The sequence below is a fragment of the Elgaria multicarinata genome, chromosome 3, assembly GCF_023053635.1.
Source record: "Elgaria multicarinata webbii isolate HBS135686 ecotype San Diego chromosome 3, rElgMul1.1.pri, whole genome shotgun sequence".
NCBI lineage: Eukaryota > Metazoa > Chordata > Lepidosauria > Squamata > Anguidae > Elgaria > Elgaria multicarinata.
In genome coordinates, this window is record NC_086173.1 from 69,324,043 (window position 1) to 69,351,433 (window position 27,391).

At 38.9% G+C, this 27,391-nt stretch overlaps 1 protein-coding gene across 3 annotated transcripts in view; it reads left to right on the top strand.

Moving 5' to 3' along the window:
* Positions 1–27,391, top strand: part of LOC134394813 (teneurin-2) — a 626,553-nt gene that overhangs the window by 326,681 nt on the left and 272,481 nt on the right. For all 3 annotated transcript variants that reach the window (XM_063120558.1, XM_063120559.1, XM_063120560.1), the window contains one exon: positions 22,201–22,435. In XM_063120558.1, the coding sequence (XP_062976628.1) occupies positions 22,201–22,435 (235 nt within the window). The remainder of the gene's footprint in view (positions 1–22,200; positions 22,436–27,391) is intronic.

Here is a 27,391-nt window from a genome sequence, read left to right on the forward strand (position 1 = left end):
ATATTTGTACAAGGAAAATATAACTCTGTAATATGCCATATAAATAATGACTCATAGATGACTCAGTACAGCTGCTAAAACAATAAAAAAATGACATATGGGATAGGGATAAGTGGATTTCCCCAGTTTTTCTTCCATGGGTTGTTATTCTTTCATGGCTTGACTGTTGTGTGTTTTCCTAAGTCTCTCAATTACATATACACAATTTCTAATTATTTTTTGAACTAGGGCATGCATCGTTTGTCTCCATTGATTTTCATTTCCACCCCCCTCAAGGTTATACAAAAGCACCAATGATTGCACAAATTGAAACAGAGACATTTCAGTTGTTTTTAGTATATGATGGTGCATATAAGCACATGTCCACATGTTAAAAAATGGGTGGGGAGGGTATGCACAGTCATATATGCTTCAAAAAGCCCACTTAGTGGAGGATTATGATGCAGATAGGGTAATTCCAAGTATTTCCAGGTATTGAGTCCAAAGTTTGGGGGGGCGGAGCTGGCCGCCTGAGCAATGGCGGGTTTCTTCTGAGGCTCTAAGCGGCGTTTGCCGGAAAAAGCAATTATCTCTCTTCTAATGGGCATAAATCTTTGAGCAAACGACAGAAAATGATTATAAAAGTCACAGGAGCTGGAAAAGCGGAGAGATTTGAAGGAGGGAGGTGAGATGATTGATATTTAATACAATGTCTTGTAAGCGGCAGCACTGTCGAAACCGAAAGTTAAAGAGCAAACACTGACGCAGTTTAAAAAGAAGGAATTTGTGCTTGCTGGACATTGATTTGTGTTACAACCTTTCATTCTTATCTCACATGGGAACGATTGAAATGCTGGCTTTGTAAGGTGGAAGTTGTTGATTGGATTTATTGGCGTGGTGAGAAGGGGGGGAGAGAAGGTGGAAGAAGCTGCATTCGGCATTCGGTGAGGGAGATGTGGGAAGCTGAGAGGCTGCGAATGATTAAACTGATCCCCTCTAGTGAATGCTGTTGTGAACTGGATATTCCCCCCCCTCATGAAGAAAGAAAAAGTGTTTGATATATAACAGAGAAGCCAGCATAAGTTGCTAAGGATGCGAGTTACACTCTAAGATTTATGCCCTACCCAGAAGAGTCCCATGCCTAACGTTAAAAGAAAGATCAAAAGTTGGGCAAAGCTTAATATACAAAAAAAGAAAAAGAAAAGAAAAAAAGAAAAAAAAAAATAAGAAACCTTCAAATTATAAAAAAAAAAGGAACTTTCAAATCATAATTTGGCATGCCTCTCCCTCCTGGAAAGGACAGCCCCTGGAGTTGAGCAAGAGGAGGAAGATAAAGACCCAGTCCCTTTGGATACAATACCAAATAAAGGAAAAATATGATTGAAGGAGGAGAAAGTGGTAGTAACCCTCCCTCGTTGATGGAGATCAGGCCCATTATAGCTGAAAATAACATTGTTATATTTTAAAAAAATGGATCAGCATATGAGTGAATTTAGACATTAATTGTGTATTTAGCGGATAAAAAGGTGGAAAATTCGGATAAGATCAAAAAGATAGAGGCTAAAGCGGACTTGGACCAGAAGGAATAAGAGGCTATTGAGAAATCAACTAATATACAATTTAAAGAGTGGGTACTGTGATCGATTGCCTCGGAAGATTAATCTAGTAGATCTACTTTTTGAATAAAGCAGCTAAAGGAGTCGCAGGGAGAAGATCTTAGAGAAATCATCGTGAACTGGTTCAAGGAGCTGATGCCTGATATATCAATAGACGGATTGGATCCGGATCGAGTCCATCGTGTGGGGGGGCAAAACCACAAAGGGGCAAGAGACATTTTGGTGAAATTTGGTAATTATTATAAAAAAGAGCAAATTATGAAAGAATTGAGATTTAAGAATCAGATATAATATAAAGGCAAACCAGTGTAAATTTACAATGATCTTTCTCAACGTACATTAAATTGGAGACGTAGTCTTAAACTAATAATGGAAACATTAATGAAGAATGAAATTCCTTATGCATGGGGTTACCCGGTTTTTTTAAGATTTACATATGGGAGGAGGGAACACAGAGTAACCTCATTGGATCTAGGTAAAGATTTGCTGAAGAGGCTGGGTCTGGATGGGGAAGCAGATGGGGCTGGAGTGGGTGGGGGAGGGAATGAGGCTGGGACATCTGGAGAGTAAGAGAATTGTTAATTATGTTTGGAGATAATTGCAAATAAATATGTTAATATAGAAACCTGCCGGCCAGGCACAGCACTGCCTCCCCCCTCCCCCTTTAAAGTAGATGGCTGGAGTACTAGACTCACGGGGATATGGGGGGGGGATTAGAGTGGGGGGGTGGGGAGGGGGGGAAGGTAGGGGAGGAGGGATTGGGGTAGGAGGGTGGGGGTTTTATGTATGGAGTTTGTGTTTTTATGTAAGCAAGTTTGAACTGCTGAGCACAAGGGATCGGAAGAGATTTCAAAAGGGTGATTATGGATAAAAAGATAAAGGTATCAACACTCAATGTTAAAGGTTTAGGGGCAGTCGTGAAAAGGAAGAGAATAGAACAAATGCTTAATAAAGAGGGATCAGATATTATAATGATCCAAGAGACACACCAAGGCTCCGAGAATTCGAATATGATAAAATTAAAGTGGCTAGCCTATTATGAAAAGTCATTAGGGACATCAAAAAAAAATGGAGTGGCCACTTTGATTTCAAAAAAAAGTGGGTTTACATTAGAAGAGGTAAAAAAGGATGATAAGGGTAGATATCTTATGTTAAAAGGTAAAATTGAGGGAAAGGTCTATACTTTGATTAATGTTTATGCCCCAAATGAGAGGCATAGAGAGTTTTTTATAAAGTTGTTTAAAGAAATAGAAGAATTTAAGGAGGGGTATGTTATATTAGCTGGGGATTTTAATATGGTTATGGATAATAAAAGAGACAGGTCAAATCCCACTAATGTTGAAAAGAGAAACAATATGACTATATTGAATAAATTAGTAAAAGAAAATGATTATTTAGATTCGTGGCGCTTACTTAACGGGAATAGGCCTGGATTCTCATATTTTTCCCCAGTTCATCATACATACTCCAGGATAGATCATATATTTGTTTCAAAAGACTTTGCAACGAGGATTTGTAAAATGGAAATGGGGGTAATAAAAGTAACTGATCATGCCTTGTTAAGTTTAGAATTTACAGTTAAGAAAGATTATAAAGAGGCATATAGATGGAAGTTGAACACAAAGATATTGAAATACAATAAAATAGTAGATAAAATTCGGAAGGAACTGTCGGAGTCATGGGAAATTAATGAAAAAGGAGGAACAGCTGGGTCAGTCATTTGGGACACCATGAAGGCTGTAGCAAGAGGAATCTGTATTAGAGAAACATGTAGTTTAAAAAGACAACAACGTGCAGAACAGGAAAAGTTAGAGATAGAAATTAAAAACTTGGAGGAAAGATATTGGCGAAGTAAAGATAAATATAAATTAGTGGAAATACAAGCTAAGAAGAAACAATTAGAAAATTTAAATATAGAAGAGATTCAAAAGAATTTAATGTATATGAAAAGGGAATATTTTGAAAACAGTGATAAGAACTCGAGGCTGCTTGCCAAGCTCACACAAAAAGAAAAAGGGAGGAATGGGATAGAAACGTTGAAAGATAGCCGAGGGAATTATTGTCATGCAATGAAAGCTAAAATAAAAATTTTTCAGGAATTTTATCAGGAATTGTACAAGGGTAAAGAAATTCAACAAGAAAAGGTGGAGGAGTATATTGGAAGGTTTATAAAGAAGGAAATAAAATCAGAATATAAGGAGTTAATGGAGTCAGTAATAACTCAAAGAGAAGTTGAAGAGGTTATTGATAAGTTAAAAGTGGGTAAATCACCAGGAGCAGATGGTTTGGGTCCAGAATATTATAAGGTCTTCAAAGATTGTCTAGTTCCAAAATTAATGGAACTTTATAATAGGATATTATCAGGAGAGAAGATACCTGAATCATGGGAACATTCAGTGATAATTCTGATCCCAAAACCAGATAAAGATTTGACTAATCCCGATTCTTATAGACCTATTTCTTTAATAAATCAAGATGCTAAAATTTTTACATCTATTATGGCCAAACGATTAAATAAATTCTTGGCAGAATATATAGGAGCAGATCAATGTGGGTTTGTGGTAGGAAGACATATGCATAATTTAGTGGGTAGAGTTTTAAATGTAATAAATGTAATAAAAAAAGCAAATATTAAGGCAGGTATTATGGCATTAGATATTTTTAAAGCTTTTGATTGTGTGAGCTGGCAGGCACTAAAGAGTATTATAGATAAATTGGGATTTGGAAATAAATTTAAAAATGTAATAGAACAGCTATATTCCCAAAATACGGCGGTAGTGGTGGTAAATGACGGACTTACTGAAAAGATACGACTAGCCAGAGGAACAAGACAAGGATGTCCGCTCTCGCCGGTCCTTTTTGTAATGGTTATGGAAGTTTTGGCGAAGGCACTAAGGGAGGATAAAGAATTAGAAGGAATTGGAGAGGTAAGGGAAATAAAGCTAAACATGTTTGCGGATGATACTTTATTGACCATTAAGAATCCATTAAGAAAATTAGAAAGAATTAAATATCAGTTGAGGGAATTTGAGGAAATTACAGGGTTAAAAATAAATTGGTCTAAATCAGAGATGATGTTGTTTAACTATACTAAGAGGGAAGAAAAGGATTGGGAATTTAAGGGAATGGAATTGAAAGTTAAGAACGAGATTAAATATTTGGGAATTAAAATTACAAAAAATCTAGAGAATTTAGAAAGGGAAAATTTAACGAGGTTAAAGAAGGAGGTACTAGAGAAATTGGAAAAATATAAAAGATTAAATTTATCTTGGTTTGGGAGAATAGCTTTGATAAAAATGAAGATATTAGCTAAAATTAATTTTGTATTTAGGATGTTACCTATAAAAATATCAGAAACCGAGATAAAAAGTTGGCAAAATATTATTAATAAATATTGTAATGGAGAAAAGAGAGCAAGAGTGAATAAAAATAATTGGTACCTAAGCCAAAAAAAGGGGGGAATGGGTCTCCCAAACATAAAATTATACTACGTAGCAAATAGATTAAGACATGTTGTAGAAGCAATTATGGGAGTAGGAGATTTATATTGGATGGAAGAAAAAATTATAAGTAAGGTAGAGATGAATCTGGAGAATGTTTTTTTTAAAGATGGAGGAAGAAAGTGGGTTGGAAGTATAGATAATCCACTCCTGAGGACTCAATGGGAAATTTGGAGTAAATTTAAAGGGAAGCTGCTTCCGAGCAACTCTCCCTTAGCACCGATAATAATGTTAAAGAATTTCCCAGAGGATCTAAAGGGTAGATTATGTAAAATATTAAAAGAGAAAAATAAAATAAAATTAAAGGATTGGGTAAGAGATATTAAAACAAGAGAAGATATGGAAAATTTGTTAAAGGAGAAGAAGCTATCTTGGCTAGAATATGGTCAATTAGAGCAATGGAATAAAAAGTGGATTAAAGATAATAGAATGTGCAGAAAGATGACGAGGTTTGAAGAATTAGTAGTAAGTAAGGAGAAAGGAAAAGGAAGTAGTATAGTTTCAAAAGGATTAATGAGTGAAATATATAAAATATTGTTAGAGAAGGAGTTTAGAGAGAATACAGAGAAAATGATTTGGGAATCAGATTTGAAGATACAAATAGGGCGACAGAGCTGGGAGGGACTATGGAAACAAAGAGTGTTGAGAAGTTTATCAGTAAGAATAAAGGAGAATTATTTTAAAATTTTATGGAGGTGGTACCTAACCCCGGTTAGATTGAATAAGATAAGTGATCAACATTCAGCAAATTGTTGGAGAGGATGTGGGGAAAAAGGAACGTATTTACATATGTGGTGGCAATGCAAATATGTACAAAGATTATGGAAGATGGTGTTTTCAGAAATTGAAGAAATAGTGGGAATGAAAATAGAACAAACACCAAAAATAGCATTGCTGTCACTATTTGAAGATATAAAGTGTGGAAAAGGAACTATAGAGCTGATATCGAGTTTGTTGGTTGCAGCACGATTGATGATAGCTAGGAACTGGAAGATCCAAGGGGAATATTCTATTGAGGAATGGTATAAAGTAGTATGGGACATAGCCATTAATGATAAACTGACATGTAATATTAAGTGGAGAAAAGGCGTAACTAAAATAAATGAGTTCGAAGGAATCTGGAAACAGTTCCTAGTGTTCGTGTTTACTAAGGGAAGTGGGAAACCACCAGCAGAAGAAATGATTAGATTTTGGACTCAAGAATGATCCCGAGGTGGGGGGTGCACATTTATGTTAAGAATGAAGATGTTGTAGTGTGATAAGGCATATGTAATAGTTTTTGATATTTGTACTCAACAATTATTCAATATGTATGCAGCAGATATTTGATGTATTTTTTTTTTTATTGTGTTAGTTTCAGTTATATTTTGGAAATGTTTATCTATGTTTATATAGTGTTGAAAATGAATAAAAATTATTAAAAAAAAAAAAAAAAAAAGAGTCCAAAGTTTAATTCCACCAGTAGGAGTGTCCCCAAGTGGACTTCTGTTGAAGGAAAGGGGGTTATTACAATTACTCCTTCTTCTCCCAGTGCCACCTCCCCCACTGTTTAGGAGAATCAGAAAAGATAGCTCCTCTCCCATTCAGCCAGCCTCTGCTCGATCAAAAGCCTCCTGCTGATGGAACAAGCCCATCTGTCCAAAAGATTGTGCTGGATTCAGCCCATTATGTATCCTGTATTAGAATATTGTAGTGTAAGGGTTAGTACTAGAGAACCGAAGCTTGAGAAGTGTAGATGTGCAAAAAAATTTGAAACTTCAAAAAGGTTCAAATCTCCAGCTTTAATATCAATTACATTCTTACACATCAAACAGGGCAACCCCTCCACCAGCAGGATGACAGACAGCCCTTCTCAGCCAATCAGTGTAGCGCAGTTAGGCTGGCGCAACCAATGGGGAGGGGGAAGGGGACAGAGGCAGTCAAACATGGTGGGCAAAGAAGGGGATGGTGCCATGCACATGCAAATTTTAAAGGGGATTCACTCTGCATGAGTCACATTTGCATTATTCATGAGCCCTCTATGGTGAGGGTACTGAGGGGCAAACACCCACGAAGGAACATTTTACACACTATATGTGTAGAAGCAGAAGTCTACTTGCGGTCTACGAGGCAGTACTAATGTAATACCCCATGTCTCTGCTAAATTTCAGCAAGGAAGGACAAATATACTTCTGTGCTTCTTGTCTTATTCCAACAATTCAGTTACTTGGAGGACAAACAGTTGAACTAATTCCTTGTCCTAAAATCTTAAATGTCCCCCTGCCAAGGGTAGCTTAGTGGCATGAAATAAGGAGGTCAACATTATTATTCTCCCCTTCCAGGAATATGGGGTGAAATGTGTCATGAAGAGTTCACGGCTGTTCATCTTGCACATTTTCAGATCGGCTACAAGGATGAAATGTGAAATGTAGAAACCCTTGCAACTCTTTCTAATGCAGGACTAAATTCACATACCTAAAAGACTCTTGTGATGTAGTTGACAGGTGGATCAGCAATGGGATTGAGACATCCCCCTGCACTTCAGTAGGGAGGTGTGAGAATTTTGTTTCTTTTTCGATTAGAACTTTCCAAAGTTTCTATGAACTTGCCAATTTACAAGTTTATGCATAAATGAGATGGAAAGAAGTTGTTCGGTTTTTATTTGCTTTTAAAGGTGAATGTGGGGGGAAGTTAAACTGACAGATTCATCCATCCTGGCATAGGGCTTTGAGAATTTGGCGCTTACAAGTCTAATCCTAGTATTCAACCATGTTTGTGGCGCTGAATCCAGTTTGCCACTTTGTTTTTTTCTGTCAGGCTCCTCATCTTTAGCAGTCACATGTCACATTGGTCCTCTCCATGCTAGCAATAGCTGTACCTATTGAAACTGGATGGTGTAGATGGGCGAAAATGTCATTTGTTTCATTGTTTGTTAAGAGCTTGTCAAAATTTGCAGACTTCTTCCTAAAAGAGTGGAAAGAACTTGAGATGAAAACAAAATTGAAAGTGGAGGAAAATGAAACTGACAGATTCGTCCATCCCTACACTCTGGTCATATGCTAGAGAAGTGGGAACTGGCAGGCCTGCCTGTAAGTGTGTCGGCAGAGCACAGCAAATCATCCCTTTTGCCCTTGTTGCATCACTTCCTATTCTATTGATCAATAGAATAGAAAGTGATGGGGCAAATCATTTTGCTTGTAGTCCAAGTTGATAGAATATTGAAGATTAACATTTTTTTGGACAGTTTGTTGGCATGAAATTTCAAAATACTGTAAAAGAACACGTGGAACACAAAGAAGGAAGTACTTCCTTTACAAGGAAGTAAAATGGTAATGTACACGTTGAAACGTTTATTTTCACAAATGCTTAACAATTGTGTAGTATCTCAATCTAAGCATTCTTGCATGCATATGACTTACAGGGAAGTAAAAAACAAAACAAACACCAGGAAGGAATGGAAAGTTAACAAGAGTAAACCATGCATGATCAGCAATCTTTACAAAGTCCAGAACTTCAAACAGAAATAACGGTGGTTAAGGCTGCAACCTTATTCCCTTTTATCTGGCAAAAAGCCACATTGAACACTTCTGAGTAGACGTTTATAGGATTGCAATGCAAGTTTCACATCAGTGTATTATAGTAACAAACTATAGTAACAAACAGGGAATTCAAGGCCAAACCAGAATGTAATTAATGTGGATGAGCTTTTTAATGTACAGAGCAGCTGCATGGGGCCCTAAAATTGGTATCACAGGATGTTGGGAGAGGTGGCTAAATAATTTCCTGACCAAAACCATCCCCTGCCACTGAAGTTGTTATTTGTGTTGGGAAGGAAATCTCCATTGGTGTTAATTGATGCTTCCCTCCCAATGCAAATTGCTGGATGGAAGTTGTCCCAACATGACTGCTATTTATATTACAAATAATACACACATTAATTTTATTTATGCAATTAATGTCATGAGTTGCTCGGCCCACAGCATCACAATGTTCAGGAAAAAATTCAAAGGGAGATAAATTCATAACAGTGTTAAAGCATCTGTGAATAGTATTGTAGTTACATTCACTGTACAGTTATACATGATAGCTAGTTTACATGAAACCTGAAGTGTAGGTCAACTACCATTCTAGTCGGAAACTCTGCTGTGCACCTCATTCCAGAATGTTTCATCTTGGATGGCAAACGCTTGGCACTAGCACTCATTTTCAGAATGAGCTGGAAGAGATACTACCTTCTAACACAATTATTCTTACATCACTGTGACAATTTTCAGGCTCCCTCATGAACCATCGAGAGAACAATCAGATTTTCAAGCTGTGCTCAGCTAATGATCTTTTTGCTGAAAAATGTCAACAGACTGGAACTTTAGCCAAAGCATTTTTTGTAGAAGACTGTTCTTAAGTTATTAAAGGGAGGATATTACTTTTCTATTGTTTTTAAGTGCATCTACTTTTGGGATCAAACTTTATGAGTTTTTAAAAAATCTGTTTGATGTCTGGTGTTGCTTAAATTTCTAGAGTCGAGAGAAAAATATGCTTTATCTTTATTGCTAATGTCATATGTAGCATACATACTATTGGCATACAGCTACTTTGAATGAGGAATTATTTTTTGCTGCTCTTAGATGGAGTAATGGATTGGAAAAAAAATTGTAAGGCTACTCTGATGCATTGCTTTAAGGTAACGAGATGACAAGTTAGCTGGGAACAATGCTAGAGTTCAACATATTGCTCAACTTACATTTGCTTCATTTTCCAAAGTTTGCTTTATGTCCAGAACTATTTTTAGGAATGGAGCCATGCATCTGGTCATTGTAGTTGCTGCTATTTAATGAAGGGTGTTAAATCTCACATCACATTCTGTCAGTAAGTATGAGTAAGCTACATCCAATGTGGCATTTCAGAGGCACTGTTGGTACGGAACTTTGATACAGAAAAGAGATTGCTCGGCAATTTGACTGTGCTCACAGATGTTTTTCCTGATTTCAGCAGGATTTTAAGTGAAGCTTTGAGGTGAGAGATTAACTAGGCTATCTTTGAAATCCCTATGTAGTGCGGTTTTAGCAAGAGTCTATAGTGCACGTGCCAGAGTATCTCAGCTTGCAAAGTGATTTGATAATGCTGGGGAAGTGGTAGGTCAGTATTCTTGCATAAAACGGTGCAGAAAATTAAGAATGACAATAGCCTAGAGATGGTGTTTGGCTTTAGCACAGATCTGTAGGCGAGTGAAAAGGCATGAAATATTACCAACATAACTAGGACAGCATGTGGAATAAGATAGTATACCGGTAATTCCCAGTGTTCAATTGCAAGCATTGCGCTAGAATTGCTAGTCAGGGTGCAGAGTGAATGCCTAGACTCTTAACTCCCTATGTACTTCAAATAACTCTCTGCAGCTAAGCTTCTATTCCTGATTTGCAATTTCAGGCTTGAAGATCAAATTATGCATCTTCCTGGAAAGGAAAGGTCCTTGCTCTCCTTCTATGCATGTGGAATCAGAGAGGGCAACAGGCTCTAGCACAGTGATATGTTTGAAGGCTTTTCATTTGTGCAGGTTCTCTATGTCTCTCCATCAGATTTGGGAAGCCATATCTTTCCTTTATCATTCACACTTGTAAGTCTAGGATTGTTTTCCCAGTTCCATCCAGGGAGAAGGCACTCAATCCAGCTTTTGGTTTTCTTTAAAGCTTTTGCTTTTCAATTACATATATCATACAAACCTAAAGGTGTATCTCCCAACTTTTGACATAATTTGACAGTAATCTCATTAACCTAGTGCTGGTGTAGTACTGCAGGTCTCTGAACTATGGTTAAGACAACAGATGGGGGCTCATGTATTCCTTCATCTCACAACCACTTTGTCCTTCCTTTAGATTCCAAGCATTAAAAGTTTTGTGTTACATTAATTATCTTCAAAACAGAACTGAAAATCCATAGTTCATATAAATTAGATAGATAGATAGATAGATAGATAGATAGATAGATAGATAGATAGATAGATCAACAATAAAAGCCATAATTTCCCAGATGGTTTGTCACTAAAGAAATCAATCTTGTGGAACCTGTTGAATTTCACAGGTAAAAAGTACACAAATAGTTCTACAGAATGTGAACTTTAACATACTATATTCTTTAACCTTTTCAGAGTACAAAATTATTGGTATCCCATCAAGCTATTTATCATCTTTAGGTTCCCAACTGCTGAGACAATAGGAAGAACCCACAGAGTATCATATATTGTAAGATATGTGTTCCAGTCCTTTAAGCTGCTCATCCATGATTATATGAAGAATAATTTCTCCCTTGAAGTTCCAAGATCAAGAAAGTTATAGATAATGTTGCAGCTGTTACCACTTGCTTATCCTTAGGTGCCTGAACTGTGACGGTGGTAAAATTGTAAATCTCTGTTTGAAACCCCAACAGTTTTCTGGAGTTTTCAAACTCCCTTTAACGCTGTTTCAAATTTTGAAGTACAAACCTAATTTAGAAACTGATCAAAATCTTCTGGCAAATATGTATGTCAATGTATGTGTGCAAATGTGGAGACAGCCACATCATTTATATAGAGAGATCCTGAAATGCAATAGCTCTGATATATAATAGTCTGTTGTGATGGAACCTGAGGGTTAACTCAGCAGTTCCCAGGCAAGAGAGGGGGTTTGCCCAGCCCGGCTCAAGCACACGCCTCTCTGCTCCTCCAGTTTAACCCCTTTGAGTCTAGATTTTCAAGGAATGACAGAACACAGGATGTAGGGACCAAACGACTCTCCTTAAACACACTCTCCTTAAGGGTCCACACACAAGGATAGACAGTTAAGAGGTTTTGCGGGGGGAACATAGACCAAGGGGTAGGACACACACAGGAAAGCAGGGACTAATACCTCACCCTGTTCTCAGTCAGCCTAATTGAATACACACACACACACCGCCAACCACTCCCCAGCCATAACTCGGCACAGGTCCCTTGCCCTAGTACCCAAACCTAAACTAAAACAAACAAACACTTAACACTATAACTCGACCTAATTGTCGCTCACTTCGACTTGGCTCAATAGCCACTCAAACTAACTCCTTCCCTCAGTGCCCATGCAGAGCTCCGCCATCCAGCCAGGTCAGCCTGGATGCTCCTTGCTCACACACGCATGCACCGGACTCCAACACCCACAGGAAAGAGGGCGAACCCTTGGGTAACCAAGCTTTTATCTCTTTTTGGGCACCTAAGTTGCCCGATCCATCCCAACCAATCAGAAGCCCTCAGAAGCGCCCAGCCTCACCTGAAGGGAGGGGGGACACTCCTGGAGCCTGCCCAGCTGCAGCTAGATATGTTTTCAGACACAGAAGGTACTCCCACCGGTTCCAGCCCGGTTAGCTGTTATCAAGTGCTAGGCACCTCAGAAAAGCATGTCCTTGGCTTTTACAGCTCTTCTACTCCCTTTCGGACACAAAGAAACCCATCTCCTCCCTCCCGAGATGAAAAGATAAGATGCTCCTTAAAGGGCCCATGGGCCAAGCCGATGACATCTGGTATGTTTACAGTTTCACTGTAAACAGTATAATATTTATTTTATGTAAAAGAGTTATACTATGCTTTGTCAAGGCAAAGCTTTTCAGAGTTACTAACACATACCCTATTTCTTCAATTCTAAGACGCACTTTTTTCCCATATAAACATCTCTAAAAATGGGGTGTGTCTTAGAATCACGGGTGTGTCTTAGGGTTTTTTTTTTCTGTTGGTGGTACTAAAATTAGTGTGCCTCTTACAATCGATGGCATCTTACAATCGAAGAAATACGGTAATTAAAAATAATAAATAAAAAGTGATTAAGATTAGACAAGATGAAAACAGAGCCACAATATGAAACTGATTATATAGGCAGAAATGTACAACCTAAATGAAATGTGTCTTTGAGTGCATTCCTGGAGGAATGAATGGAAGCTATTGTGTTTTTAATCCACAACAACAACAACAATAATATGTTTCTTATTAATCAGCATTTCATTAATTCAGTAACAAGCACCTTGCTATTTAATTATGATTTTAAGCTAATTTCAATTTTTGTGGCTATAGTTCCTTAATCTGGAGAAAGGCAAATCATAGTAAAAATGAAATGAAAAATAATGTAATTTTTTTTTAATTTAAAGAATTGGAAAGTAAAAATACAAACCATCAGTAAATGTTTAATTCCCCCTGCCTTGTACATATACAAATAAATTGCTTTAATTCTTGAATTAGGGCTGTTATTTCTGAAATAATAAAGCTAAAACATACTTCATCATTTTAATCCAGTATAGAGTAAATCATTATACTGTCAGCTGAGGCCTATACGTACAATTTTGTGTGACCGTGAAGATAAAATGCATAATTACTGCATATAATAGAAGCTATTTTGGGAATATTGGAAGAATACATTAGATGGGAAATATGTTGACTAAATTTCCTAATGTGAAATACATCAATTAGCATTTATAATCCACCAAAAGAAATTTATTGGGTAAAGAGCTAGGTCATGTGGGCTGCAATTCTATACCCACTTTCTAGGGAATGGGCTCCATTGAACTCAATAGGATTTTCTTTTGAGTAGATTGCACTGCTAGTTGATCAATTGGTTAGATTAATTGATTTAAAAATTGATAAGTTAAAAGGTGTTCTTGATTAACCGCACTTAAGATTTTAAAAAAGCTAAGTAAAGAATCAAAATAAGAAGTGCTTACAAAATCCATAGAGGAGGTCAGAACAAGTTTCTTGTTAGGGTGAAACCAGATGCGGCATTGCATTTAAATAATTGTCTTTTCATTTAGCTGCCTTCCTTCCTGTACCCTGCATATTGGTCATGGGAACCAACCAGAGGAGAGGCGACCCTGGACTTAATCATAAGTGGTGTTGCCCAGGACCTAATATGAGATGTAAATATTGTTGAACCAATGGGTAACAGTGACCACAGTGCTATCGGATTAAACATATGCCTAAGTGGGAAACTGTCCAGGAAGTCCAACACAGTCACATTTGACTTCAAAAGAGGAAACTTCTCTAAAATGAATTATATAAAAAGGCAAACGTTTCTTCCTTATTAATGATGGATGATGAAACTGTCAATGGCTGTACAGTGTACACAAGGAGTGGAACTCTTCTAAAGATGGAAGATATGTTCAATATTGGACATGAGGGTTTGAGATGGTGATGAAACATTCTCTCCATCCTTGCTTTATGGCATATCAGGCAGCTTTCTTCCCCCATAACTAGTCTTCTGGCCTTAGCTGTTTCCTCTTAAGCACTCGCTGTTTTCTGATTTCCAGACACATCCTTCCATTTTACTTGCATCCTATATATTCACTGCTTCTCTATCTAAAAATAACCCTGTTATTACATTAAAATTAGACATAATCACGCCCTTTCAAAGTGAAATAGCACATTTCCTTTTTACTATTCAGATTAAGCAATGCACAGGTGTCCATTTCTAAAAGGCAAATTCAACTAGGCCCCCATCTACACAGAGATGCTTTCTGAAGCGATTCAGTGTCAAACTGGATTCTCATCATTTCAGATTTGCTCCCCTGTGGCACATTGCCAGCTAATGCAGCACATACCTGGGGAAAGGAGAGAATCAGGAAGGCAGGGTCCGGGGGAGTAAGTACAATTGAAGACAATGTGATGTAGATGTGTTTTACAGAGGCTATCCACGCTGTTGTTGTTTTTTAAATGTCATTCCAAAAGCAATCTTCAATTCCACAACCCTCTTTGCCCTGCTGAGTAAGTGTTGTTGAAGACAATGTGATTTACTTCCAAGTAAATTTACTTCCAAGTACAAATTGATCTTGGTCGACGGAGAATGGACATAGTGAGAAGGAGTTAACGTCTCTCCTCCGAAAGGTTCAACCTTCACTGAGGGCAAACTGTTCTTTTAATATTTTTAAACACCCCCCTCACGTCCACACCTCTGAGGTGTTAAAGGAAAAATCCATCACAAATATCTTTCCGAAAATGTAGTTTTTATAGCAAGAAAACCCACAGTTGCTTCAGAGAGGGTGGAACAAGATGTGTCACACCATTTCTGAGGAGCAGTAACTTCAGAGTAAATCCCCCATGTAGATCCGGCCTAGTTCTAATTATTATGGGTTTAATAGAGACTTTCCATCTGCTGACAGTAGCACCCCAGAGTGGTGTTCTGCTCAGAACTCTCCCTTGCAACGGAAAGAGGAGGAGGTGATTTTCACTGATTTTAAGCCTTTGCAGCTCCTATCACCATCAAAACCCTCAGGGGCGTAGCGGACTTCAAGGAAAGGGGGAAATGAGAAAGATCACCTCTTCTATTCTGCCAATGGAAATGTTCTGCAAGATCATAAGCCTCCCATGGACAGAAAAAGCTCTTCCATCTGTGGGAAGCAAAGTTTGGATCCAACCATAATGGATCCAAACCAGTGATGGGAAGGATGGCAGGCATTAGACTGGGGTTTGAGTTTCTTGTGGGGGGGGGGAGAGGAAGGAGCTGGAGGAGTGTTTACGACCCTCTGTTTTATCATAGGGGTACCAATGAGCAACAAATACCTTGGTTGGATTTTTTTTGTTAGTAAAATTTGTAATGTTTTTCTTGCAATCTTAACAAGGGCTTTTAAAATCTCAAGTGCTTGCATGCTTCCCTCTGTGCCTTATTACCTTTGTCTGGTAAGATCTTAACACAGGGCAGCATCCTGGGATAATATCACCTGTACCCTATCAGGGCTGTCCCACCTGTGAAGCAGAGTTAGGTGCCTGTATCGGGCAACAGAGTGAGAGGAGTGGCAAATTGCTCTGCTCCAACATCACTCCTGCCAGGAGGGGCTGCCACTGCCCAACTTCCTCCTAGGGGTACTTTAGAGCCCTGCCAGCTGTTCTCCTGCTGTGGCATTAGCCGCAATGAGAGAGCAGCCGGCCTGGCTTTCTGGAGCAGCCATCCACCTCTGGTCTCTTGTCGAGAGCTGCATGGCCTGAAGAAGTGACTGGGGTCGGGGGGCCCAAGATCCAGAAAAGCTCTTTTGAGATCTGGGCAGCTGCTTTTTCAGTTGCATGGCTTTCCACAGAGCCAGCATAGTAGTAAAAGTAAGGGGGCACAGGATAGGGGATGCAATGTTGAAACAAGGGGCCTGATGTGGCTGGTGAATCAGGGGAAGGGCATGATGCATTTCCTAAATCTAGAAAAAAGAAACTAAATGCACAGTTACAAGATGGGGGATACTTGGCTCAGCAATACTACAAATGAGAAGGATCTTGGAATTGTTGTAGTTCACAAGCTGAATATGAGCCAACAGTGTAATGTGGCTGCAAAAGAAAGCAAATGCTATCTTGTGCTGCATTAATAGAATATAGCTTCCAAATCGCATGAGGTACTGGTTCCCCTCTATTCGACACTGGTTAGGTCTCACCTTGAGTATTGCATCCAGTTCTAGGCACCACACTTCAAGAAGGATGCAGACAAGCTGGAGCGTGTTCAGAGGAGGGCAACCAGGATGATCAAGGGTCTGGAAACAAAGCCCTATGAAGAGAGACTGAAAGAACTGGGCATGTTTAGTCTGGAGAAGAGAAGATTGAGGGGAGACATGATAGCACGCTTCAAATACTTGAAAGGTTGTTACCCAGAGGAGGGCCAGGATCTCTTCTCAATCCTCCCAGAGTGCAGGTCACGGAATAATGGGCTCGAGTTATAGGAAACCAGATTCTGGCTGGATATCAGGAAAAATATGACAATGAAACCAATTACCTAGTGAGGTTGTGGGCTCTCCCACACTAGAGGCATTCAAGAGGCAGCTGGACAGCCATCTGTCAGGTATGCTTTAAGGTGGATTCCTGCAATGAGCAGGGGGTTGGACTTGATGGCCTTATAGGCCCCTTCCAATTCTACTGTTCTATGAACTCCCAGCCAATCAGAGTGTGATGTTTCCCAGAACAATCAAAATTACTTTACCTGATGCAGGTAAATATTAAAAGCAATAGTCTCTCCCCCTTTCAGAATCTGTCACCAAACACTACTCCTACATAGGCCTTTAACACAGTAAGAAAGATAGATTTCAGGCTTACTCAGATACCTTATAGCCTCAGAGATGTCACCCAAAGTATTTAAACATTACAAAACATAAATAGATATATACACAGCATTTCTTCTCATTGAGGTTTTATGTTCCTCAATTCTCCAAGACAGGTTGTTCTGAGTGGATATGTAGTAAAAACTAAAAAAAAAAAATGTTAAAATTTCATAATAAAATAATATATAAACTGTAAAATATACATGTACTAAGAGAGTTGGAGAGATTTCAGTGTCAAAAGCATTAAGAAACAATATAGCTTTTCATTATTTTTGCTGTCTCGAAGCATGTCTCTTCCTAAGATCACTTCCTGCATCCCTTATATGATTAGTCCCACTATAAGGGCCAATTTGTCTGTCTCTCTTTGTCTTTATCTCCTTCATCTGCTTTGCCACTGAGCGGTCAAGACCACAAAGTGATTTAGAGACCCATTCTAGCTCATAACTTATTCTAGAGCCCTTCCAAGATGGTCCTGGTAGAGATGGTATTTATTTGTTTTGTCCTCATATTGACAAATACAAAGAAAACTGAAAACAGAAGCTGTTCCTATAACAAACTCTTCTAAATGTTTAGTGTGCTCTCTCCTTACTGAAGGAAAGCAACAGGGAGTGGAGTAAACAGACTTTGGGTCATTTCACAGCAGCAACCCCAGTTTTTACCAAAGTGTGTACACTCAACAAGGAGCCTCAGCCCATGCTTGCTGCGATTACTGTATTATCCACGTGTTTTCACTTGTTTGTCACGTTCATAACTTACTTTTTTAGGTGTACGCCTTCAAGTGTGGACAGACTTTCACGCTTCCCCCTTTTGTAAGCTTGTATATGCAGTCTGGGATAAACGAAGCATGACATTAATTGTGTGAATGCAATTAACATGCATGTTTTTTGTTAGGTAATTGGCAGCCTTGGGAAGGCAGAACAACTTTGGAACTGTGGAGACTAGAAGAGGAAGTAGTACATTTTGACCCGGTTCACATGACATGCTGGGCTCATCACGGGTTGTTTAAATCACAATAAGCCATGGTGCTCAGTGGTTGCTGTGTTGTGTGAACCTGGCCACTGAGGTTATGGAAGGGTTACAGAACCCTCACACAATCCTACATCAAATTGAGGTTTATGCAAGGGTTGTTTAACCTTTAGTGGCCAGTTTTACGTGACATGGCAACCCCCAATCTGGGTTTAAAAAACCCACGGTGCTGCAGCCCTAAGTAAAGTTTGATCTGTATTTCAAAATAACTTCTGATTGATTCCAATGGAGTTTTAAATGCAAATAACCAGCTCCAGAGATGCATTATTTGTTGGGATAGTGACATGGAAAGAGTTAAACTGTCCCTATAGCCACTGGTTGCCCAAGCTTTCTCGTGGCTGCTCTTTATATTACAAAAAAATGTGAATGTTAATTAATGTAATTCGTGTTATTTCTAGTTTGTTACATTAAAATTTATTTCCAAACCATATTCTGGCTAAAATGGCTTATAAACACTAAAATATAAATACAAAATTCAAGCTGAAATAATCCTTTACTTTTTTTTGTTTTTTTGAATTTATGTTCCACTTAATACTCATGCAAAAGAGACATAGCAAGATTAGCATTGGGCATCTTTAAAACCCAAAGCTTTCCATATTTATGCTTAGAACTTACGGCACTTGTAAGCACAATGAAACAATGAAATGGGAATACTGGGCCTTCTTGCCTTTTGAAAGCATTCCTTGGGCTTGGATACAGACAATGTTTGTCCTTCATCTCCTTATACCCATCTTGCTTACACATAAGAGGGAGAGGATGAGCTGCAACCAGATGAATGCATGTATAAGGAGTGTGGTGGAAGCCGATTTCCTCTTGCCCACCTAACAGTCCCCATCATCTTCTAGAATCATAGAATTGTGGAGTTGGAAGATATCATCTAGTCCAACCCTCAGCAATGTGCAAGAAAACTAATTAAACCATCCATGAGAGGTGGCTATCCAGCCTCTTTAAATCCTCCAGAGATGGAGACTCCGTAGGTAGACTATTCCACTGTTGTACATATCTTACCATCAGGAAGTTTTTCTCTGTATTTAATCAAAATCTAGGTAGCTGTAATTTATACCGATTATGTCAGGTCCCAGTTTCTGTGGCATTGGCAAATAATTCTTGACCATCTTCCTTGTGCTCTTTTATGTACCTGAATGCTGCTATTATTTATTTATTTATTTATATAGCACCATCCATGTACATGGTGCCGTACATAGTAAAAGAATAAAACAGCAATACCCTGCCACATATGCTTACATTCTAATAAACACATGGCTTACATTCTAACATGTCATCCCTCAGTCTTTTCTCCAGACTGAACATCACAAGTTCCTTCAGTTTGTCCTCACAGGGCATGTTCTCAAGTCCATGTATCATCTTTGTTGCCCTCTTCTGAAATGGTTCTAGCCTCTCAATGTCTTTCTGGAAATGTGGTGCCCAGAATCATGCACAATACTCCAGGTGTGGTCTCACTGGTGCCGAGTAAAGAGGAATAAGGACTTCACGCATCTTTGATACAGTGCTTCTCCTAATGCAGCCCAGAACTGTGTTAGCCTTTCTAGTGGCTATCTCACATTGTTGACTCGTTCAGATTGCTGTCAACAACCATCCAAATCCTTCTCTGATGTAGTGCTCCAAAGCCATGAATCCCCCATTTTGCGTGTGTAGCCTACATACCCATGTTGTATGTGTAGCCTTGTATGTCCCCTTCTAAAAAGCTCCCACTCATGGAGGTTGCCTCAAGCCAATTTCAAGACTTCCCCATTGTCTTTTCAGCCCCCACCCCATGCTACAGAAAGCACAATTTAGCAGGGTCTTTTGTTCATTTGGGGGGAATGTGAGGGCAGCCAAGGGAAGGAGGAAACCTGGAAGTCAGCTTCCATCATCCACATTATGCGTACCTTTAACTGGATCCACTGTACTTTCCAAGAGTTAACTCTTCGTGCTGTGAGATTATTTCAGTGCTTGTAAACCACAGATCTGCTGTTTGGCATTTTAAAGAGGCCACTAAATGTTCAGTTGCATACGCATAGTTTAAAATTATGTCTTAAATTAACTTACCATTAGTTGGAATGTGCAATGTCATAGTTAGTTGTTCCATGGATAGATCAATCTAACTGAACACTTTCCTCACTGATGTTTCTTTCATTATTTGATTCATTAAATAAAAAAATGTATTTTCAAGTTTCTCAAAACAAACATGCATCATTATAATTGTGATTTTGCTAATGTTACTTTTTCTAATTATTCTCTAGAAATTTCAAATTAGTGTAATGATTAAACATGCAATTAATATTTCACTTGCCCGCTATGTTTGTTTTCTTATATTGGCTTCCATTCATTTTTAACAATAAAATAATGTAGGGATATCTGAAATTATAACAAGTTATCTAATCATCCTTTATTATTAGAAGAAAGGGTGATGTAAACTAACACATTCTTGTTCATGTGACCATGTACTTATAAATGCTGTTTATTTTGATGGGGCTATTTGTACACTATTTGTTTTTGTGTCTTAGTTTTATTTAGCACTTTTATTGCCTGCGTTTCTTCCATCATTGAGCTCCCAAACAATCTTCTATCCAGTCACTGAGCAGCCCCAAACTTGCTTAGTTTCAGCAAGATCACTGTATCACGTCATCACATATGATGTCTTTGGAACAATATGAATAGCTGTCTGAGGACTGAGGACTGATGCATACATTAACAGTGGTATGGGGTTGTTTCCATATGGTCCCAGGCTGCTCTAATAATGTGTAAACAAGTTACCACATGGTTCATCCATATGACTTTATTACTTGCAATTTTGGAAGTGCTAACCCTCTGGGAATGGACTTGACCACATCATTTGGCCAATCTTGATAATATCCTGTTTTCAGATGTTGCTGGAATATCATTGGACCAAATCTCAAGGAAATAGCTACCATGCTGGTAACTTATAAGTCAGTATTAAAGAAGAATTAGATCCTGCTATCAAGATAGAATTGTCACATAGTATCATAGAATAGTAGAATTGGAAGGGGCCTATACAGCCATTGAGTCCAACCCCCTGTTCAATGTAGGAATCCACATTAAAGCATCCCTGACAGATGGTTGTCCAACTGCATCTTGAATACCTCTAGTTTGGGAGAGCCCACTACCTCCCTAGGTAATTGGTTCTCTTGTCATACTGCTCTGACAATCAGGAAGTTTTTCCTGATGGTCAGCTGGAATCTGGCTCCCTGGAACTTGAGCCCATTATTCCGTGACCTGCACTCTGGGATGATAGAGAAGAGATCCTGGCCCTCTGCGTGAAAACCTTTCAAATACTTAAAGAGTGCTAACATGTCTCCCCTCAGGCTCTCCTCTGAACCCCCTCCAACTTGCCTACATCCTTCTATAACATACATTGGGCAGTATCCAACAGAACACTGCATTGCGCACCCCGTAAATTCTGTTCTGCAGGCAAAACCCCACCACTTGCACAACGGAGCTTCCTGGAGCAAAAGGAAATGAGCGGAAATGCTTGTTTCTGGAATGGTGCAGGTCACATAAGAGAGCTCTGCTGACCTGTCACAATCCAGAAACAAGTGTTTCTGCTTATTTTGGGGTTCTTATAGGAAGTGCTAAATCTCTATTGTGCAAAAGGTGCAATTGTTGGGAGGGGGCACTTGCACAATGGAATTGGCGGGAGGTGCTACTTGTAAAATGGCTCCATTGGATGTTGCCATATATAAATACACATCTTTTTTATTTCTTTTATTTATTACATTTATATACTGCCCCATAGCCGAAGCTATCTGGGCGGTTTACAAAAGTTAAAAACAGTGAACATTAAAAACAAATATACAAAAATTTAAAACCATCAAAAGCATAAAAACAACAATATTCATTTAAAACATCTTCTTAAATAGTATATTTCGAAAAGGGCTGAAGTTTACTTGTTCCTCCATAATGCAGTCCTATGCATGCTTACTTGACCAATGAAATGTAGTTTTGAGTTAAACAGTTTGGGTATGATCATTCTCCAAAATACAGGGGAATTCAGAGATACTTTTTATTTCTCTTTTTTCCTTTAGGCCCTTCGAATCATCACAGCCAGTCAACGCTGAGACCACCTCTTCCACCACCTCACAATCATACTCTGTCCCATCATCACTCCTCCGCCAACTCACTCAACAGGAATTCCCTAACAAATCGACGGAACCAGATCCACGCGCCAGCTCCTGCACCAAACGATTTGGCCACCACTCCTGAATCTGTTCAGTTACAGGACAGCTGGGTGCTTAATAGCAATGTGCCACTTGAGACCAGGTAGGCTATCAAGAAAAGGTTGCCATTTGGTGGAATTGTTTTAAAAGCATAATGTATTTGAATGGTATTGAGATAATGCATGGGCCTGGTTAACTGAAAAGATTTCTAGGAGAGCTAAGCAACATTATAATGCTCTTCACTTTGGCTGAATTGTACAGGAAGAGCAAGTTCTAGTGAAAAAAATATTAAGCAGAAGCAAAATAAAGTACCTAGATAAAAGCAGAATTATTTTGGTACAGTCTAACAAATTAAACCTTAAGTATTTCATTTCTAAGCTACTCATTTAGTTACTGAAAGTTAGTCATTTCAGCATATCCTTGTTAACTTTTGTTTTATTTGAATGTGGATTTAGTAATCAGACAGCTCTTGTGTACCCCGCAAATAGAATTTAAGTCACATGTATTATTCCAAAACACAGGAGGTTGTTATAAGGGTATATTGACTGATAAATTATGCATTTGGTCCTTCCTGAAGTAATAAGCAGACTAATTTGAAATTAAGCGTTTTGGGAGACTTGGAGAAACAAATCCTGATTCAAGACTGACAGAACTATAATTTTAATTTATATTTCATTCAACATGCAGACTCACTTAAATCCCTCTTGTACACACTGTCAGTTTGATGCCTGTAGGGCAAACAGTAATGTTTTAAAAGGTGCTGTGGTTGTTAACTGGTGACAGAAAGGGGGGAATCCTGAAGTGTACTATAATGTTCCCAGTTAATTTTGTATTTTTCCTTTTTTCTTGTTTTATTAAAGTTCAGTCTGAGTTTTATGAATGCAGAGAAAATAGAGATTCTTAATAAAACTAGAAGGGTCATAACTTTTAAATACCTTCTTCGCACAATCCTTAACTCCACTGGTACTCCAGCCAATATCCTTGCTACTCTGTCTCCCTCCCAGTTCCACATTTTCCTTCTTGTAACTCCTTGCAACCTTAGCAATACACGTATTTTTTCTGCTACCTCCCCAGACATACCCTGTTTTGGTGAGTTTAGATGAACTAATGAAGCCATTGTGTGAAACTCATTTGATATGGCAACCAGTTATCTGAATGTGCTGACACTTTGTTGATATATGACGGAATTATTGCCTGAACAGGCTCGAACTATGCCTGATGTAACATGAATGTCTCCACTCAATAAGTCAAGCCCATTATTGTGTAATAACATGATGTCAAGGTAGCAAGTTAACAGCTGGAACATGGTGTGAGAGTGCAAGAATTAGGTAGGGGGAGGGTCCACAGTAGGCAAAATGGTTATACAGTTGTTCTCAGTGGATGTGCACACAGATGCTGAATGACACAAGTAAACGGAAAGTCCAAATACCAACATGCACAGTGGTGTGTGTTTGTACTAAAACAAGGAAATAGGATATTTGCATGGGTCCACATGAAGTCTAATAAATAAGGCAATCACATATGGGTCCAGGCAACTAGGACTTTATAAGTCAACTAAGACCTGAAACCGTGCTGCCGTTGCAGTGGCTTCTTTGGCAAAGTTCCACTTGGAGAGTGCATGTTAAAGGCCAGGGACTAATGGGTGGACCTGCATCTATGCTTCCATGACTTGTTCTAGACAATATTTGTTACAAGGCTTGACCATGAACTTCTGGTTATTTTCTTTCATTTCTGACATTAATATCCTTGAATACCATAGATAGGGATGAGGCGAACATTCTCTGGGGCCTGCGAGCTTCCTGGGCATCTTGCGCCCAACCCTCCGGCCCCACTGCCCAGTGAATTTCCCCCCCAAGGTCCCTATACTGACAAAGAGGGTGGAGGTCCAGGCAGTGCAGGCCACTTCTGCCCTGACCTGTGCAAGGCCTTTGTCCTTTCCCACCACTGCAGTAATAGCGGCTGCCATTACTGCAGCAGGGGAAAATACACAATTTCCAGAAGGCTGGTGAAATTGTGTATTTTCACCCCCCATTCTAGTGGAAGGAGAAAATATGCAGCTTCCCCAGCCCTAAGAAAATTGCAATATGCAGTTTCTCCAAGGCTGGGGAAATTGCGTATTTTCTCTCTCCATGCTATTTTCCATCCTGACCATGGGGAAATTGCATTAGTACTCCACCCTCTCTGATGGGGGTCTTAGGCCCCATTAACAGGGCCTTTAAGCTCCCTATCGGCAGTGCAGGGTTAGGAAGAGGTGGGTTTTTCCCTTCTCCTCCCCCCTCTGTGCCCATCAGGGCCTCTTAGTACTTACATTAAGTGGCCCTTTCAGGGGGGTGGGAAAGCGGGGCTGTGGGAATTAATATGGCTGTGGAAATTGCACACTTTCTGGAGGCCCTGGATGCGTAAAACGGGCGGCAAGCACTCAACTGGCTCGGCCAGAAGAGGGCCAGCCAGGCAGCACTCGCTGAGCTCGCAGGGTGGGCCCCCGAGGAGCTCGCCATTCACTAACCATACATAAAACATTTCAGAACACTAGCGTCGGGAGTGAAAGAAATTAACCAGAAATTCATGGTTAACCTTGCCTTCCTGGAAATCAAAAGAGTTTTTCTCCTTTCTCACTAAACTCCAGGGGTATAACGTTGCTCTGAAACTTACCCAAAACAAATAAACACCCCAAAACCCAGAAATAGCTTCTGTTGAACATTTTTCTGCATTTCTATGGGGATGGTCAATGAAGAGCTTGGGAGAGGGTAAGAACACAGGCCAAAAGAAAAGGAAAGCTATCAGAAGCCAGTTACAATCACAAACAGTGACTAAGTTTGCATGATCACCCCACCCCACAGTGGACTGCAGGGTGTGCCGGTGGCTATTTTGAATATTTAACGCCTGGTGGGGGGTTGCCGTGGTTTGTCATGTCATCTAAACTTGGGCGACAGGGGTTGTTTGAGCATTAAACAACCCTCAACTACAACAAACCATTGGTTATTTGAGGATTGTTTAACCATCAGACAACATCTGCTGCCTGGGCTTGGACTATACAACTATGACAATCCCCTGCTGGGTATTGAAAATTCAAAATGGCCATCAACATGCACCACAACCCACTATGGATTAAATAAGCCATGATGAGCTGCAGTCATTGTGTAAACCAGCCTGGGAAGTGAATGTAAACTCAGCTACTGAATCCCCAAGAGCACATTTCTTTGACTCAAGAAGGTTGTAAGGTATAAGGATGTTTTGGCCAGCTGCCCAGGCCTTGTTCTTTGCTGCCAAATTTGTTGAGAATAAGTCAGCTACAATTTGTGGCTTAATCTCGGATAGTATAGTATATCTGGCACTTATTGCTGAGAACTGCATTGATGGAAATTTTGATCCCATTTGGACATGCTGAACCTGCCTGTTTCTCAGTGTTACCATTTTCTAAAATTAGATTGCAAAGGGTTATAAAGCATCCAACTATTTCAGAACAGAGTTGACTTTTAGCCTACTGTCTGTGGACATAGCACAACTGCCTGTATATATTGCTGTGAACTTAGCTTCAAGATTCATTCTCCCATTTGCAACACACCTTTTCATCGAGGCATTTGCTGAATTCTTCCTTTTCATTATTATTATTATTATTTATTTATATAGCACCATCGATAGAATCCTTGGACTTTTTATTTTTAGAAGTGTAAATGGGCTATGATCATAAGCTTGTTTCACTCAGATGTAAATACTGCAGTTTTAAATCCACCCACCCCGCCAAATGAATGGGATTGTTGCTGAAGTAAGAAATCACTAGCAGAAGTTTAATTTGGGGAGGGGAATTGGAAACGTGTTCAAGACTCTCAAATTTATCAGGCTACCCTCTGCACCACACACAAACACACAATTATTAGTTTTTCATATAGTTTTCCTTCATACATGGTATCGATCTAAAGTGGGGGCAGGGGAAGGAAATTATTCATTTATTTACTTGTTAAAGTACTTACTACCTTGGCTAAATCCAGTGCTTCTTTGGGGTCATGGGATCTATAGTTAACTAATGGATCTTCTCTACCTGCAAAGGGAAAAACAGCTCTATGCAAATGGTCATGTATGCAAAATTCTCTTGTCCATTGAAGTGAATAAGGAAAACAATTAGCACAGAAGCAATAGGTATTCATTAAGTTGTCAGAGAAATGTTTCATTTCGATGTGTGACCTAATTTCATTTTCAATTCCACTCTTTTTCTTTTTTGTATCCTAATTTTTCATATCAGTTGAATGACAGGCTATGAAGCTATTGTTATTATTAGCTATGAAATCTCTTGTAACCAAAAAAAAAAGTTTTGCCAGTGCCATTACTTTTAGATGAAATGGGATACCTGGTAGACATGAATAGACGACATGTCCACTGTAAGTTTTAAGGTAGCAAGACAGTTTTTCTTAAAGTAATGTTGGGGAACTTTCTCACCATGCAGCATAGTTTTCTAAAGTATTAGGAAAGTTATTCCAGCATTGAGTTTCTTTCTCTTTTTTCTAAGATGAAAAAGATAACACGTATATGTTAAACTTTCAGAAAAAAATGTTAAACTGTAATAATTTTTAAGTTTTCTTAAGTTCTTGTAAATTTGTCAGCCACAATACCCATATTTTTTAAAACTAATCCATGATTATTCTCCCTCCACAACTATTACCTTCTATACACTTTTATCATGAGAAGCCGGGAAACAACTGAAGCCTTTCACCTTAAGTCTTGCTTTATGACTTTACCTTACTGCATTGACATTCTGTTCCCAGTTGGCTGCAGACTTTTCACGTTGCACTGCACTTTAATTTTGCAGTTTTCTTAGTCTTCCTTGAAATGTGGCAGCTTATTAATCTCAATATTGGGGGCCCTCACTAGACATTTATGATCTATGCTATACATCTATTAGGAAGAAGAGTTTCCTATTTTGATTAAATTCTGACCTCATTTTTTCCTTGTTAACACAAAATGATACTATTGTATATATAACTTCTCCCCAGACATCTATAGTTAGGTGTTGCAAACTTTTAGATACTATGTCAGTAATGAGATATATGTTTTCCCCTACCTA